Source organism: Triplophysa rosa, linkage group LG2, assembly GCF_024868665.1.
Source record: "Triplophysa rosa linkage group LG2, Trosa_1v2, whole genome shotgun sequence".
NCBI classification, from domain to species: Eukaryota; Metazoa; Chordata; class Actinopteri; order Cypriniformes; family Nemacheilidae; genus Triplophysa; species Triplophysa rosa.
Window position 1 is genome coordinate 17,672,789 of NC_079891.1, and position 16,655 is coordinate 17,689,443.

The window sequence follows — 16,655 nt, forward strand, 5'->3', positions numbered from 1 at the left end:
TTTCACTTATCAATGTTGTCATTAAGGAACAACAGCCAATTACAGTTGTATTACCAATGTAATGCCTTCAGATTAAAAACTTAAAATTTGAAATGAGTCTGTTTTCCTCCTAAGCAAATACTCTACTCGTCTGCACAATAGTAACCTCATTAAAATCACTAATGTCACAAAACTCTTTAAATAACAGAATAGAACAGAATACTAAAAATCTACAAGCCTCCCATTGTAATTTTTATATAAATACATAAAATAACACTTTATTTCGAGATTTACTTCCATTATCCACTCCACACAAAGCATGCTGGGAATCACTCTGACGTCATTGGAAGATAATATTAAAATTTTTGAGTTAAGTGACTTCTTATTTTTGTGTCCCTGGAACTCAAAATATCAAAATAGTTAAAGCACACTTAAAAGTTGTAAGATAAATTAACTTTTTCACTGTTTTGAGTAGATTATACTGTTCGGGAATACAGTGTTTGTGTTCACCTTTTAAAGTTGTGAAAATGCCATAATGCCTTTTTTTACAAGTGAACATACTTTTGAATCTCACTGTATACACACAAAGTATAAAACATAGCACTAACAATAATGGCAATTTTTTCAATAATAGCCCTTCAGTAAAAAATTAAAACATTGAAAAGTAGAGGTGTTGATTCTCTCAAAGCACAAGTCTCTGTATTACACCTGTCTTTTGATCTTATCCTCTCCATCTGTGACATGTTGTATCATGTGGCATCTGTTGTTATTGTAGAATGGGAGGGGAGAGGCGAGATGTGAGTGACCTTCAGGGCTCAGTTCAGTGGGTTATTATCTGCTGCTGGGATCCTAATGAGAAGTCTTCAGTCTGGAGGTCACCCAGAAACACAAATGATCACATGTTTATTATTGAATTCTTTCACTGTTACAGAACTTTCTTTTGGAGAATTTACTGAACTTTAAATCAGGCATTCTGCGGTTAGAAGTGGCCTATTTATTGTTTCTTTGGGACGTGATCAGTTTTGTCAGTCAGATATAAAGACGTTCTCCTCATGCTCACTCGAGCAGTAAAATAGGCCAACTGTGAAAAAATTGTGCTTCAGACGTAACTTTGAAAACATATATGCACCACATTCTTGGCAAATGATCCAGCCATATGGTTTTGAGTGCACACTTTAGTGTAGTTGAGATCCACTTGTGTGGTCATCAGTTCGTGTTGTGTAATGTAAAACTTGAATCCATATGAGAAATCGACTGGAAAAGAGCTTTAAACCATCTTTACTTGACATTTGGGAGTTTTCTTGGGATGTCTAGACAGACTTTTGAGTGAACTTAATAGTGTGTATCTCAAGCCTTTTATGTCTGTTAGATTTTGAGTTGTGTAAATGTTAAAAAAAATGTTAAAGAGCTTGGAATTCTATGAGGAAGTAAAGCCTAATGGTTTGTGGATTAATCGTTTATAGAAAGAAATTTTCACCTTGAATGGAATATTTTTTTATAATATATATGGTGGTAGACACAGTCATAATAAATAATGAATGTAGATGGCACACTTTGCATAGACCATTAATCAGAATACATTTATTTAATACATTTTTAGTGTCAATAAGTTCAGAATCAAATTCAGGATGACAAACAAGCAAACAACAACCAAATAACTAAAAATGAATACAGCGTTAATGGGAAAGATATTCATTCATCAAGTATTCAGAGTCACGCATTACCCATATGTGTGGGATTTTTGGGGGGGCATTTTAAAAAAAATCTTACTCTGGAAACACATTAAAAATCAAGAAGCAACTCGTTCCTCATTCGGTGGCTAATTTTGAGCTTTGAGTCACACTAGTTTCCAGGGAGCAAACTTTGACATTTCCACGCATGTGATCTCATGATGTAACATGTGAGGTGCTAGTGATGGCCTATGAACAATGATTGAGTAAAAGAGCAACAGACTGTACTGACCTACATTTGCCCTTGTGTGGAGTTGGCTGCTACTCATTATTCTTGATCCCAAGAATAATGTGAAATGGACTGATCTAGGGTCAGTGGAGAAGTGCAGCCTCTGCTCTGAGATTGCAGAGCTGAACATGGTCTCGTACTTATGTAACTGGCATTCACTTGTTTTTTCGGACACTCTGAGTGCTTTTATGTTCAGCTGTTTTGACGGGGTCAGTATTCATACAGGAAGTCAATCTTGAGTTACTGCACGGTGAAAAATTTCTTATACAGTATATTGGTTTGATTACAAATTCTTTATGGTCTATTTTGGTGTAAAACTTTACTTTGTATCCGAGAATGTTAAACATATTTCGGAAACATACTATAATTATTGTAATGGATGCACTTAAGGAATGAAGTAGCTGTTAAACATGTCAATCCTGAAATCATGATAACAGAATGACATCAGAGATGAAAAGACAAAGCTGTTTGTGACCTCCTTGACCCTAGATTACAGTGATTTAACTCACTGTGTTGTATAATAAAGTTGCTGCAGTAGATTTACATTTTTACAAGTATCCATGCTACTCATTCTGATCATCACCTGCTAGTAATAAAAGGTTATTGTACTTTAAAACATACAATGACTTTTTGTCTTGCAAGACAGTCTTAAATAAAAATGCCACATTTTGAATTATTTGGAAGACAAAAATGTTTCATAGGGATCACCCTCGAATTAACCTTCAGTAAATCAGAATATCTAGATGCCAGTCTTTGAAGCATTACAAAATTGAAAACATAACAAGCACTGTAGCCATTCTGCATTCTTTCTGACCATGTCAAGCATGCAAACAAACAACTCACACACTGTCTCTCAGTTTTCACATTGTTAATTCTCCATCAAGGACTTTGAATGAAGGGTGTGAATACCTCTGAAGGAGAAGAGAAGTTAGGTCAGACTGTCATGACTAACCCTAATGTGTATTTAGTAGTTCATGGCTGGACTTGAATATCTTTCAGTATTAGTGAAGATTTCAATACGAACTAATTTCTCATGAAATATATCTAGAACCATATCCATTAGCAGTACAATCCAATGTAATGGCTCCACACTCTAAATGTTTTTTTTTCTTTTTTTTGGACCTTTGTATCTTTATGTAGATAGGAGAGTGGAGAGTGAAACAGGAAATTATGGGATGAGAGAGAGGGGATCAGGAGCCGGGAAACGACCATGAGCTGGGACTCTAACTCAGGTCGTCCGAAGTGCTGCCGCACAACATGTCACGCACAGTCCACTGGTGCCGACCACTCTAAATGCATTTAAACAGTTGGCTCTTTTTAATTCTTCTAAGCAATTTTAGAAGAAACATTTGTGATAAAGTTGATACTTAAATAAAACACATCTAAGAACCCATCAAATCTCCTGAGCTATATGAACAGCCTCTGAGCAGTAAATGACTAGTTTATGAATAGTGTATGTAAAGTATACCTTACCACAGTATATTTATAGTTAGTTTAACTAGTTATGTATGTGTATGTTTAGACTTGTTTTCTACCTTGTTAATGCATGTTATATTTCCTAACACTGTGGTCCTGAGAGACAGACATTTCGTTCCACTGTACGTTCCCACATGTAATTACAATAAAGCTCACTAGACTTGTGTCAATGGATAACTTCTGCAGAAAACTCACATTAAGCGTTCACTCTTTTCAACTTTAGCAACATTCATCCACACTGCAGCAATTCATATGAACAATGTCTTCTGAGAGATTGAGGTTACATAACTGTTGGTCCATTGTGGAGGTGTTAGATGTGAGATCTGTGAACAGTTATTTTCAAACATAATGCACCTCATATTCAGATGTGCGAGTTTATTCAGGCTCACATTATCTGATAATCTTAACGTTAAGTGATTTTTACACCATATGTATCTATTGTGGTGCAGATATAGACGATTTTTGTACTTTATTTCAGAAGCTTGTTAAAATATATCATCTCAAAATATTTCTTTCTATATAATTGGCAACATGGCTATTTACCAAAATGAATATAGAATGGTAGTTAAATCCACAATTTGCAATGTCCTTGCTTTTAAGAAGTCAACTCGGTAGAATCTATGGAGTTACAGTTTGTAGGAGTCATATCAAGTATTATTTTACTTAAGTAAACAGTGTTAGTGATTGTAATATTTCTATGATAACTCAATATTTTTTGTCAATTTAAGACAGACAGATTGATGTCATTGTTGTCACTGCTTTTAAGACCTGAAGGTGAGGAAGGTGATGACCTCACAGCCTCTTGACCTGCAATGAGAGGGAAAATGTTTCTGTGTACTGTTTCAGATATTCACTATAGTCTCTGGGGTGGGGTCCTACCCAGTATCAGTGAAAATCCAAGTGCAAACATCCTGATTGTTTCTTTTACATGTACCATCAAATGTAAATAGCACATTAGCGAAACACAATAGCAAGATGATGATTCTAAGATGATGGGACATGTGTCAATTTAATGTGATTTAAAATGCTTAACAGGTTTACTTAATGTAACCTTTTTAAAATTAGGCTAAAGACGATTCAGCTATAGATTACAATTAGGCTGTACTAGGAAATTAATTAGTTTATTTTTGGGTGGCTTTGAAGCAAAAGACAAGGAATTTCCCCAGTCTTCAAAACAGTCCCTTCAAAAATACTAGATAACAATGCACACTTACTTTCTTTCTTTCTTTCTTTCTTTCTTTCTTTCTTTCTTTCTTTCTTTCTTTCTTTCTTTCTTTCTTTCTTTCTTTCTTTCTTTCTTTCTTTCTTTCTTTCTTTCTTTCTTTCTTTCTTTCTTTCTTTCTTTCTTTCTTTCTTTCTTTCTTTCTTTGCTTACCTATACTAATGTTGCTTACTTTTCAGGTTTTGTATTAAAAGTAATAATAAATTCCGTGTAGTTCATGGTAATAGCAGGGATTTTCTATAGTTTCGCTATTATCATTCATTTCTTGTTTCAGTTGTCTTTTGTAGGGAAATTTTGTATACATGTTCAGTAGACTGATGCACGCGGTTGTCCGGTGCTGTCTACTCATTGGTTGTCTTGCATTCGACAGCCCCGCCTACTATTCCTTACTATTCGCGCGCTGAAGGCACCCGCACACTCGTTAGATCTAGTGAGAGGCAGTCACGTCTCGCAAATCCTGCTTGGATCTATTTTTAGGGATCATGCGCTTGGATGTCATAGTCTGTATTCGTATGATCTGGTAATATTCACGATTTGGCAGCGTGGCTTAAGACTTGTTTTAAGTTTCGTCATATGTTTTGAGGTTTATTTCGGTTGGAGTGTGTGATTGTTTCGTTCGGAGGTTCTCGCGCTCCCGTTCAAGGAAACTTCTGCACGAGTGAGATACAGCGCAGCTTCATTAACTGTCGAGGTGAGAAACTCTAGCAGTTTAATGCAACAGATGCGCTCAAGATGATAATTTGGTTTGCATGTATTTGTTTTTGCTAAATATCAGGACCTTCTTCGTGTCTTTTGATGGATTGTTTACATGTAGATAGGTTGTTTACAAAGTGTTTACGTTATTTCTACGGAGATTTATTTTTACGTGGTCTGGATATGCAAAAGTACTCATGTCGGAGGGGTGTTCATTTATTTGTTGATTTCACACAGCTCCTTAAATGCAAAAATGCATTTGTTTATTTATTAGCTATACGTAATTTAAATGTGGCTGCACGTAACGTTACAATTCCTGCGTCTTAGTTATGTATTTATATTATTTTTAAGGACTTGCTTATGTTAATAATTAATCACATTAATTAATTTTGCCCGTTGCATGGCGTATGAATTTGGTAAATCTTTGTCTTGTTGTGGGTGGGTGAGATCTGCAGGGTCTGATTCTACAGTCTCCTTTTGATTTTAAGATGATCATTACCTAAGTTACATGTTCCTCCCTCACTATCATAACTAACGTTAAGCTATTTTTTAGAGTTAAACCGATTGTCTTCTCTGCTAGACTTTGGTTAATCTGTATAATCCACTTCACAGGATAAATCACTTATTTTTAATCGCAAGGTGATCTCTATATGTATAAAAAGAAATGACTGTGACATAAATTCTGCTTAGAAATGCTGATGTGAATCAGGTATCTGTGATTTGGCTGTACTTTGCCCTTGTATTACCCTAATGGCGGTCTTGCAGGTAGCTCAAAGTGCTTTGCAGTGAGCGGGACACTATGCCCAGACAGCCAAGCCCTTTATTTACTCAAACACACTTGAGTAGTTTCAGTGAGGCTACAGCTGCCTTCCCCCATCTTCTTACACACACGCACACACTCACCTGCTCATTTCCCAGGGCTAACATGTAACCCACTTATTAGACAGAACCCATAAACAGAGATGCAGTTTGGTAATTTTGCTGAATACATTGAAAGAAAACAGTGCCATATTATACGGCTATGACAGAACCTTAAAGAAACTGTGACGTCTGTATTTCCTCATTTTGTAATGTTCAAACATTGTGATTTGTCTTTGTACACTATACTCATTTATCAGGCTATCGTCCACACAACTGTGAGATTACTCTTTCAAAAACTAGAAATTAAGCTGAGACGTCACATTTTATGAGTATATGACCACTGTTGGAGGAGTGTGGGAATCATTTTCTTCCTCCTGTCATCTCAGCAGTTTTCAGTTCTCCTTGGTTATTAGTGCCTCTGTTACGATAGTAGAACCTTGATCCTTCTTTGTTTATATATTCATCATAAAGCGACCTTAAAAAACACGCTAAGAGTGCCACAACAACTTCACTGCGTACAATGAGCTCGGCACACCCTGTGTTGGGAATCCAGTTTCAAAACAACCTAGAATGTCTAGCTTTTGTTGTTTCAACATCCACGTTTACTTACAAGATCAGACGGGTTACTTATCTCGCCCGGAGTTGCTCCTCTAAGCTCGAGGAAGCTCATTTTGTTACAGAGTCACAGTTATCAACAATATTAGTCAACATGTGGGTGGGATTAAATGGTTTCAGCTTCGTCCATCCTTCATAACTGACTCTTTACCAACAGCCACCCACCCACACATACAGTATAGTCTAAATCAGTGGTCACCAACCCTGCTCCTGGAGATCGACTGTCCTGAAGATTTCAGCTCCAACCCCAATCAAACACACCTGAACTATCTAATCAAGGTGTTCAGGTTTGCTTGATAATTACAGACAGGTGTGCTGAAGCAGGGTTGGAGCTGCAGTCTGCAGGACGGTCGATCTCCAGGAGCAGGGTTGGTGACCACTGGTCTAAATAATCAATAGTCAAAGGCAGCGCAGCAGTTTTGTAAAAGGCAGGGGTCTTTTTGTTTGCTTATATGCTTATACAAAGCCTGTGGTGAAGTCTGTGGTCTTAGCAAAGCGACAGTGTTTGTTTAAGCAGGAGAGGGCAGTAGACATGTGGCCAGCCTTGCGTGACACCTGCAACCAAAAAGTAAACACATCCAGATTCTCGGCTACTAATTAGCTTCAGCGTTGTTTATATGCTTTTGTAGAATTAGATTGGGCTGCAGCTGGTGCGCCTAGCCTCTATCTGTTGCCATTTTAGCCGATGTGCATTGTTGCCTGAGGGCTTTGCCATTAGGGCTGCATGGACAGATGCGCATGGGATCCTGCTTTTTGGCGTTATGTGACACAAGAGTGGGCTGTGGTTAAAAACAATTGCTTTTCTAAAAAAAGAACTTTTCTACAAATGCTGACACAGTCGCTCTTTTATAGAGAATTGAAACCGTATATGGTTTCGAGACGTGTCAGCAATACAGAACTTGACAAATTGTCAATTTGTGGTAGTGAGGGGAATGTCACCCTCGACATGAATCGGTCTTCCTCACTTTTTATCTCATTGACATGGTCAGATGGTATAACACATGGTAAAGCAGATGGGTGGGGGGGCGATTGCTGCTTTGACCTCTCGGTCTTCCATTTTGATGCTAATTCCGATAGTTTTATGTAGGAGGTCTCCATAGGAGGCAGTGGACTGAGGATCCTCTGCATCATACGACTTCCCACTCCCCCTTCTGCACACTCATGTCCGACCCTGGCACCCAGACGCCTGTGGCTAAATGTGAGCCTGAATAGGCAGGCGACCATTAGGGCCGCGCATTGTTTGGGGTGTCCCTTGGCGCCCGTGCCGCGGCTGTCAATGCCTCCATTGAGGGGCCCATATGCGCGGCAAAGCTCACGGCTGTCTTTAGGAATCTGCCTGTGCGCATAAAGTCATAGACTAGGCTGTGAAATGGCACCAAAGCTCACGTTGGAGCTGCCCGTGTGATCAGGCGATGCATCGACATGTGCGAAAATCACTTTCTGTGAGAGCCTGGAAGACAGAAGTGGGAGGCGTGGAGGCAATGTGAGCCAAAGCGCATTGTGTGGGTGAAGAACTGCATGTGGCTGCATATTACCTCTAGCTAACACTGACTCACAGGACCGTCATCTGTCATGGGCCACGTTTTGTTTTTTAGGGAAACGCAAGAATCGTTCTTTTCAGAAGCTCTAGCTCTTATAGGTCATGTTTGTTTGGATCATATCATCACTTGAAAGAAGCTCTGTTTTGTGTGTCCACGTGAAGCAAATGCACCATGAAGAAAGATGAATTTGTTCTAATGTTCCTGTTGTACGTTCAGCTGTTATTAGCTATTATGGCGGATTAGTTTGAGAGCGTGTGAGTGGAACACTTTCAATCTCTGCCCTGTGTCTGAAATGCCTGCTCAATAGAGATTTAATCGCCGATTCTCTCAGGCTCAATCAGGGAAGGTGTTTGCACATTGAGATTAATCCCAAAGTGTTCGTTCCCATGAGTCGCCTATCCGAGGATGAGTAATTTTCCACTCGGCTTCCTATAATGATACTGGGGACCTTGTGTTTTACACAAAGGTAAACAAAATTTTCAGAATGAGGAGGAAGGATCACTATTAACGGATCGGTTCATGCATCACTGTCTGTTTTTGATTGTGTTTGGGCTTATCTGAGGCTCCTTACACTGACATGTTTGTTGATGCCCACCAACAGGACAAAATGCCTCAGACACCACCGTTTCCAGCGGTGTACGGATCCAACAGCTACAACAAGAATCTCTACAAGACCAAGGAAGAAGACTATGGAGGTCTGTATTACCATGACAACAATCTGGTGTCAGGATCCTTGGAAGCTCTCATTGAGCACTTGGTACCTACTGTGGCATACTATCCTGATGTGAGTATACACACTAAAGATTTTAGGCTGCTTCCTAAAAAATAAAAAAATGTGTTTTTTATGTAAAAGTTTAGATATGTAAATGAATATATAAAACGAAAAAGTTTCATCATTCGGACCAACTAACTTACGATTTCATTTGTTTGACTTCTGTATTCAGAGGACATACATCTTTACGTTCCTGCTCAGTTCTCGTCTCTTCATTCATCCATACGAGCTGATGTCCAAAGTGTGTCATTTGTGCGTCGAGCAGCAGAGACTCAGCGATCCTCAGGCTGATAAGGTAAACCACAAATGTATCATTACCCAGAGTGGTTAGAGTAGTTAAATTCTGATGTTTTACATTGATAAGTAACTTTAGGAGTCTGAAGCTAATATCATTTAAGACAATTAGTGCGTTTGTTGCACTTAAGTGCAATTACAGTGTTTTCTTTTTTTAAAGTTAATGTTTATGATCTTTATCTGTAGGCGAGAGTCCGCAAAATCGCTCCCAAGATCCTGCAGCTGCTCAGCGAGTGGACCGAGACGTTTCCCTATGACTTCAGGGATGAGCGCATGATGAAGAGTCTAAAGGAACTAACACATCGACTGAGCACTGGAGATGAAGTGAGTCGCACCACAAGTGTTGCGCGATAGTTTACTCTGAAACTATACACTTTATTCGAGGAAATGTCAGCTAAAGAGCAATGCTTTGTTTAAAATCGTCTGAAAGGTGTGAACGCTTGCGCAAAGCCATTAGCGTTTCTTTAGCACCACCGTTAGCGCATGCGAAGTAAAACACCTCCGCATGACTTCTTTAACATTCAGCCGGTTCAGATGTAGAACTTAACACAGTGGGTGAGAAGAGTGTCAACACCTGGGCAATGGGGGGAGAGATCTCTTCAGTCCAAAAGTGGTTTGACGAGAGGAACGAGACGAAAGCTCTTTTGTGTCGTTGCTTTCGTCTCAACTGGTGCTCCTCCACAGGCTGCATATAAATAGTTCCATTAGCGCCGACTTGTATGTGACCACATTACTAGCTTAGCTTTTTTCCTGAAAGGGACTTTTTCCATTACATTTGGTTTCATAATTTATGTCGTCCAGTGTGTTTTTTTTAAATCTGCATGAGGGTGAAAAACAAAACAGTACTCTTTGTTTGTAATGTTTTTTTTAAACAAGGAAATCGAGTTGTGTCTTTATCACAACTCGTGGTAAAAAACGTGTCTTTATCAGCCTTCCGTTACGCCAGTGTACTTTTGACGTCTATCAGCCACAGCTGAGTAGGTCACTTCCTTCTGAATTTGCTTAAAGTTGGTAGCCCTCAAAGCTTTGTCCTCAAACATCCCTGTAGACTTTCTTTAGCAGGAACACTTGATTTTGTTAGTGTACCGAGAGGCTGAATTGAAAAGAGGTTTATTGGCGTTAGCTTTGCTCATCATGTGGTTGGCTAACATTAGAATAATGAGTTACAGCAGGGTGCTAGTTAGAATAGACGTTTAAGATGAAGGACACGATCCATCAGATCTAAATGAATGAGATTTCGGTAACCCGAAAGACACCAATGTTCTCCTCCTTCTGTGACTCATTCGGCGTAGGAAACATGTGTGGCTATTGATCTACTTTATCCTGACACACGCGATCGATGACCTTCTGTGGCCCTGCTAAGCTTTATGAAGGAAATGTGTGCAACGTTGTACCGCCTCCTAATTTAGGCGAAAGGGGTTGATGAGCTAATAAGACCAGATGTATGCACAAAAGAAAACAGAGAATGTTTAATAATGGTCAAATTTTCTTCCACTAAGTTTAAAATAAACTCAACAGTCTCAATGGGCTTACATCTCTTACGTGGGCAGGGCGGGGGAAATGTATTGTTTTGACTGTCTGGTAGATTTGTATCTGTGCATGTACAAGAACTGTGTCAAGGCACAAAGAATGCGTTCATTCAGACCACGGATCAATGTGTTGTCTGTATTATGTAATTCACTCCATGTCATTTTCCACCACCAAGTGAACGGTATGTACTGGTAAGCGAATCGTGTTAATGAGAGTTTCTGTTACAGTAGAACGCATCTCTGCGTTTGACTGGGGATTTACAGTTACACAATAGACAATTGATGTATTTATAGCCAGACATGGACCCATCTGAGATGACTGGGCACATTTGTCACAAGTGTCCTCTCTCTTCAGTGTTAGGAGCCCATCATAACAAGGCCACTACAGTGGTTTCCAGTTAGGGCTTCTATGTTTTGACCTCAGTTGCACCTTGAGTTTCCCAGCAGTTTGATGACTTGCCGCCTTCCCAACTGGCAGTTCCGTAAAAGATCTCGGGCTTTTGCTGGAAGAGCTGAGAATAGATGTCGTAACATCTGCCTCCAGACCACAGTTTGGTCCTCAGGCTTCTGGTCAGCGTAGATCGTCATTATGCATGTGGTATTCTTTTTAAGAAAGGCAGTTTAACCAGTCTGTGTTATGGCGTACATATGGACGCCTTTTGCACAAATCCTCTTGAGCTCTGAGGTTGTGCCATAAGGACGGCTGTTGTGCCAGCGTTAAAAATGTAGAGGCGACACTCAGCTTTCTTGATTACAACAAGTGAAAATGTCAGCTGGGTATTGCATGAATCATGCTAAAAATAAGCTTTCCTTTCTCAGTTTTTGTGATGACAGACGTTTCAAAACATGGTGGGACCTAAAGAGAGAATTATTACAATTCTCTGTGATCTTTTAAACATGTCCTCCAGTACTCTTGGTGTAACTCTCATAAAACCATCAATTTTCTAAATTTTGCATCTTCACAATGTGGTAGAGTGCACAAGAATGCAGCTTGTTTGGGGCGGAAGGATTTATGTCCCGCTAACGTCGCATGAGACAGATTGATAGGCCGCTTTTTATTTTCTGTACGTCAGAGTCAGGTTCAGCAGCCTGAAGAGAACCTCTTTTGCTGGCTTTTGAATCCCACACACGTTGTGAAATGTACGAGGGGTAAACTTGATACTTTATCTACTCATTTTCTGCAAAACTACATGGCTTCAAAATGGACTAGTCTTGGGTTGCCTCAATGAGTGGTCTTATGGAAGTCATGTATAATTTGTCTGATTTTTTTTTTGGTTCTCTTGACTCTCATTAGATGTGTTTCTGAAAGGGCCATTTCACAATATGCGCTTGCATAATATGTGCTTTAATTTTTTTCTGAAAGGTTAAAACTAAAGCAACACTGATAAAAACACCGATAAAAATATTTGAGAAAAGAATGTCACTGCATTTGCAGGTTGTTTACATACGCAGAGATGTTTTCAAGTGTTGAGTAATAGTGCCTGTTGAGTAATAGTGCCTGACCGCTGTTCTTCTCTAATGCTTCAGAAGTCCAGAACTGTGTCATGCTCCTGTCGTAAGATAACACAAGATGGTGGGGTCAAGTTTCAAAGGTTTTAAAGGGGAACTGGAGGCTGCGGGATATTTGTGAGGGTTTGGTCGTAATCCTGCATTAGCAGCTTATGTAACATATACAGAAACCCTCTCAGCTAAACCACCTTCACAGCTGACCAATCATGAGCAAAAAGCTTTTTCATGATTATATACCTGAAAATCCATGTCATCAAATGTCATCTAAGCGCCCTTATCAGTGTGAGACACATTTCGCTGTAATTTTTTTTACTGTATAATAAAAGCATATTTGTAAATCCTGGCGCTCATATGTTCTGACCCCTGATCTTTCTGTCTGCAGATCTATCGTAAGGCGGTTCAACAGATGACACAAACGTTGATCCGTAGACTCACAACGCTAAGCCAATATGAGGAAGCCCTGGCCAAGATCAACTCCTCTGTGACTGACAGACTGACCGTGCTGAAGACCAAACCTCAGTCCATCCAGAGAGACATTCTGACCATCTGCAGTGACCCTTTTACCCTGGCACAACAACTCACACACATCGAAATGGTGAGAGGGAGTGCTTCAGTTTACATGACCTTACATTCTTCCTGTCAACTGACAGTTGAGTGTGCATTGGTTTATTTACCTAATCATTAATCTGTTTAGTTATTTTAATGGTTTAATACTTTAAAGGTGACTGGTTTGACTAAATGAAAAGTTTACATTGTTGTTAACTTTATTTTTCAGGAAAGGCTCAGCTACATCGGACCGGAGGAATTTGTTCAGGCGTTTGCCCAGAAAGACCCTCTTGATAATGACAAGGTAACAATCGCTTCCTGTCTGAGGTTGACTAAAAATAAATCGAGCGTAAATGTTTTCTTTCCCCCTCGCTGCGACAAAAACAACAAATATTGGACTCTGACAAATCAATACACCCAATATTTACGTTGACTCCCAGGGTCAACACGGTGTCACCTTTTTCACACAGTGTTCACAGCACATTCCTCACACCCACGTCTACTCTAGCGCTGTCCAAGTTTCCCTCCTCACGTTCCTCACAGAGTTCTTTTGTGGCCAAAGCAACTGCTCTCTCACAATAACCTGCCAAAAGTTTGCTCAGCCCTGCCTGCGTTGGGAATGCCTGTGGAAGATGGTTGCCAGGCAACAGTCTACGGCAGGTCGGCACTGGTGTCATTTCTCTTTTGTTCCGACCAGCGTCTCTTTAGAGGGTCCTTGTGCCGGCCGTAGCTCTCTGATGTTGTCCGTCAAGCGCAGAGCAGGGTGTATTGGGTATTGTGTGACAGACAGACTTTAGGAATGCGTAGAATGAGAGTGATTGACCCATGCTTTCAGACGGATTGTCTGCACATATTCCATAAACAATAGTGCAGGGCCCTCAGAGCGTTGTGGGTCTCCAGGGTAAAGTAGTTCTTTGATTCAATCTGCATTGTTGGAGATCATCACTCATCTCAGATTCCTTTGTTTTTGGGTTGGGAATGCTACATGAAGTTTCATCAGACACATATTCCTTTCTGTCATAAGATGATTCACTTTTAAAAATCATGGCAAAGATTTTAACTGCTTAGATTTTAGGTGAAACATATTTTAACAAGAGATTCAACTATATATCCGCTAATGATCTGTATCGGTCGATAAAAGCCGTTTTTCACACTATTGGACAATAGTTTAAAGACAGCCAATGATCAGGGCCGATATATCCTGTCAATCAATTTGCAATGAATTTGTGCTCTCTATATAGTAAATGTAAAGCAACATCACCAGTTTGATGTTTAATATTAATAAATAATAACATTCAGAAAGTAAAGAAATATTCATTTAATCTTCAGAATCAGTATCGGCATTTGCAGATATCGCTTTAAATAGTTTGCTGTGAGTATTGGTGGAGAAATTTATTATCTGTGCATCTCTAATTTTAACCCTCTGGTACTCTTCTGTAAAAATGTTTTTTACTACCTTTTTACTCCTGACCTCCATAGGAAAAATATTATATAATTATATTATATTATATAATTATAAGGCTATATTTAATGGAAAACAGATCATAATTATTGCAAAAGTATTACAAACCGTATATTTCCCAAAACATAATTAACAAAGATATGACTAAAAAGAATGATTGAACTAAATATATAGTACAAAGATTTCAGGTGTTTGGTCACTTTTGTGTGAGATTTATAAACAAGGAGCCCCAAAGGGTTAAATGGCGGAATAGTAATAATGATCAGTGGTACAAGTTTTTTGCTATATTTAAGCACCATTGCTACATGTAATCTGAATGATTTTGCTGACCTGTGAAATTTTTTTTCTTTCAGAGATGTTTCAGTGATCACAAGAAAGCGAGTAACCTGGAGGCTTACGTAGAGTGGTTTAACAGGCTCAGCTACCTTGTGGCGACAGAGATCTGCATGGTATTTATCTGTTCAATATGACTTAATATGACCATTTAAATTGTATGCAAATTCCAAGTTGTGTTGTACATTAGGCCATTCTAATGTGATTATATATAGTATTAGAATGCAGATTTGTATAAAAAGTGTTTTGTAATTTTGTAACGGTGTTTGGTTTTATCACACAGCCTGTAAAGAAGAAACATCGTGCACGAGTCATCGAGTTCTTCATTGACGTGGCTCGAGAGTGCTTCAACATCGGCAACTTCAACTCCCTCATGGCCATCATTAGTAAGTACTTCATCATCCCTTCCAGCACTGCAGTTTTTATAGTCATTTTATTTCTTTACAAACATATCTAGGAAATGCATTTAGCTTTTATAACAGAACTTTGTTTTTGTAATCCCTGCTGTTGTGTTCTTAACATCCTTGTGTTTGTGTCTCAACTGTTCCTCAAAACAAACACTATACATCAGAAAATAATAATCTATAGATCAATCCCAATTTTTCATCATTTACGGATGCCATTGATACTACATTTTTTTTGCCTCCCTACATTTGTGTTGGCTTATAATACACTTAATAAGGATTATAGAAATACAATAAAATAATAATTCGCTGCACTCAATAAGTCAATCTAGGCCTCTGATGCTATCAGCCCACCCTGGCCCGTGCCTGCAGTATTATGGGTAGGGAAACGAGGGGAAAAGAAAGCCAGGAGAGGAGGCAGCTGTTCAGCCTGTGTGAGCTGGAGCGAAGGCCTCGTCATCCCTCAGGCAGATGGGCTGTGCTGACCAACCCAATAGCATGAGTCTCTCCTGCACTCAATAAGTGAGGGGTAGAGGGAGAGAGGGAGGGAGTGGAACCAGCTGTCTATCCCCCGATCATTCCCTGGAGACGAGCCTACGGGCCGAGGCTCTTACACAAGCTCCTCTCCCTGGAGATTGAGGGCAGATATTAAAATCACTGGAAGAGAACAAACAAGTCATGGGAAAGGTTGATCCCATCCTGCCTGTGTTTGTTTGGACGCTGCGTACATTGCGTGACGTGAATGGAGCGTCTGCACGTGGCTTGGAATCGTGTTAGTGCGGAGGTGGAGGTCTGGGCCTGACACCTGTTAGTACAGACAGATTGTTAATGGTTCTGTAGACGTCGAGAATCAGATGGCGCTTTTGTAGATAGCGTTGTTGCTTTTGTCGAGGCTTCAAGCTGTTGGGTTTGGGGAAGAAAAGAACTGAAATGACTGTGTTTTGGTGTCAGATTATTTTTCACTTACCCATCAGTTCATTTCTGTGTTTTATAGCTTCCAAAGCAAGCGAATTAAGGATAGATAAATAAATGGTTTTATTTTTGGCAAAAACAAAGATATCGTGAAAAATGATAGTCTCGTCAGTACAGAAGAATTCAATTGCTCGACCTCACCCCTAATGATTTTGCAGTCAACACCATGACCTCATCTGGTCATTATTGCTGACCGCACAAGACTACAGTGACCTTCTGCACCATAAGCTGACTTTATTGTCTGAGGCAAATGATGCTCTGCTAATGCTATTTTTCCTGTAGGCTCATGGGCCCGACTGCTCTATTGGCTATTGAGAATTTGCACCTCTGGCAGGAAACTGTGCTGATCTTTGTCTGTTTCTGTGTTTTACAGCCGGGATGAACATGAGTCCAGTGTCACGGCTAAAGAAGACCTGGGGCAAAGTCAAAACCGCCAAATTTGATATCTTGGAGGTATGTATTACATCAGGTATTTCGTTGCCTTGTAC

General features: G+C 39.5%; 1 protein-coding gene across 2 annotated transcripts in view; it reads left to right on the plus strand.

The window, feature by feature from the left end:
* The window catches only part of rasgef1ba (RasGEF domain family, member 1Ba), a 40,509-nt gene that overhangs the window by 17,165 nt on the left and 6,689 nt on the right, over window positions 1–16,655 (plus strand). The window contains exons 1-9 of one of the 2 annotated variants that reach the window (XM_057322228.1): window positions 5,055–5,327; window positions 8,948–9,130; window positions 9,291–9,413; window positions 9,599–9,736; window positions 12,833–13,045; window positions 13,226–13,300; window positions 14,812–14,907; window positions 15,075–15,177; window positions 16,541–16,620. In XM_057322228.1, coding sequence (XP_057178211.1) covers window positions 8,954–9,130; window positions 9,291–9,413; window positions 9,599–9,736; window positions 12,833–13,045; window positions 13,226–13,300; window positions 14,812–14,907; window positions 15,075–15,177; window positions 16,541–16,620 — 1,005 coding nt within the window. In that variant the 5' untranslated portion in view covers window positions 5,055–5,327; window positions 8,948–8,953. Of the gene's footprint in view, window positions 1–5,054; window positions 5,328–8,947; window positions 9,131–9,290; window positions 9,414–9,598; window positions 9,737–12,832; window positions 13,046–13,225; window positions 13,301–14,811; window positions 14,908–15,074; window positions 15,178–16,540; window positions 16,621–16,655 lie in introns of those variants that run through there. The other variant, XM_057322235.1, reaches the window with a different exon arrangement.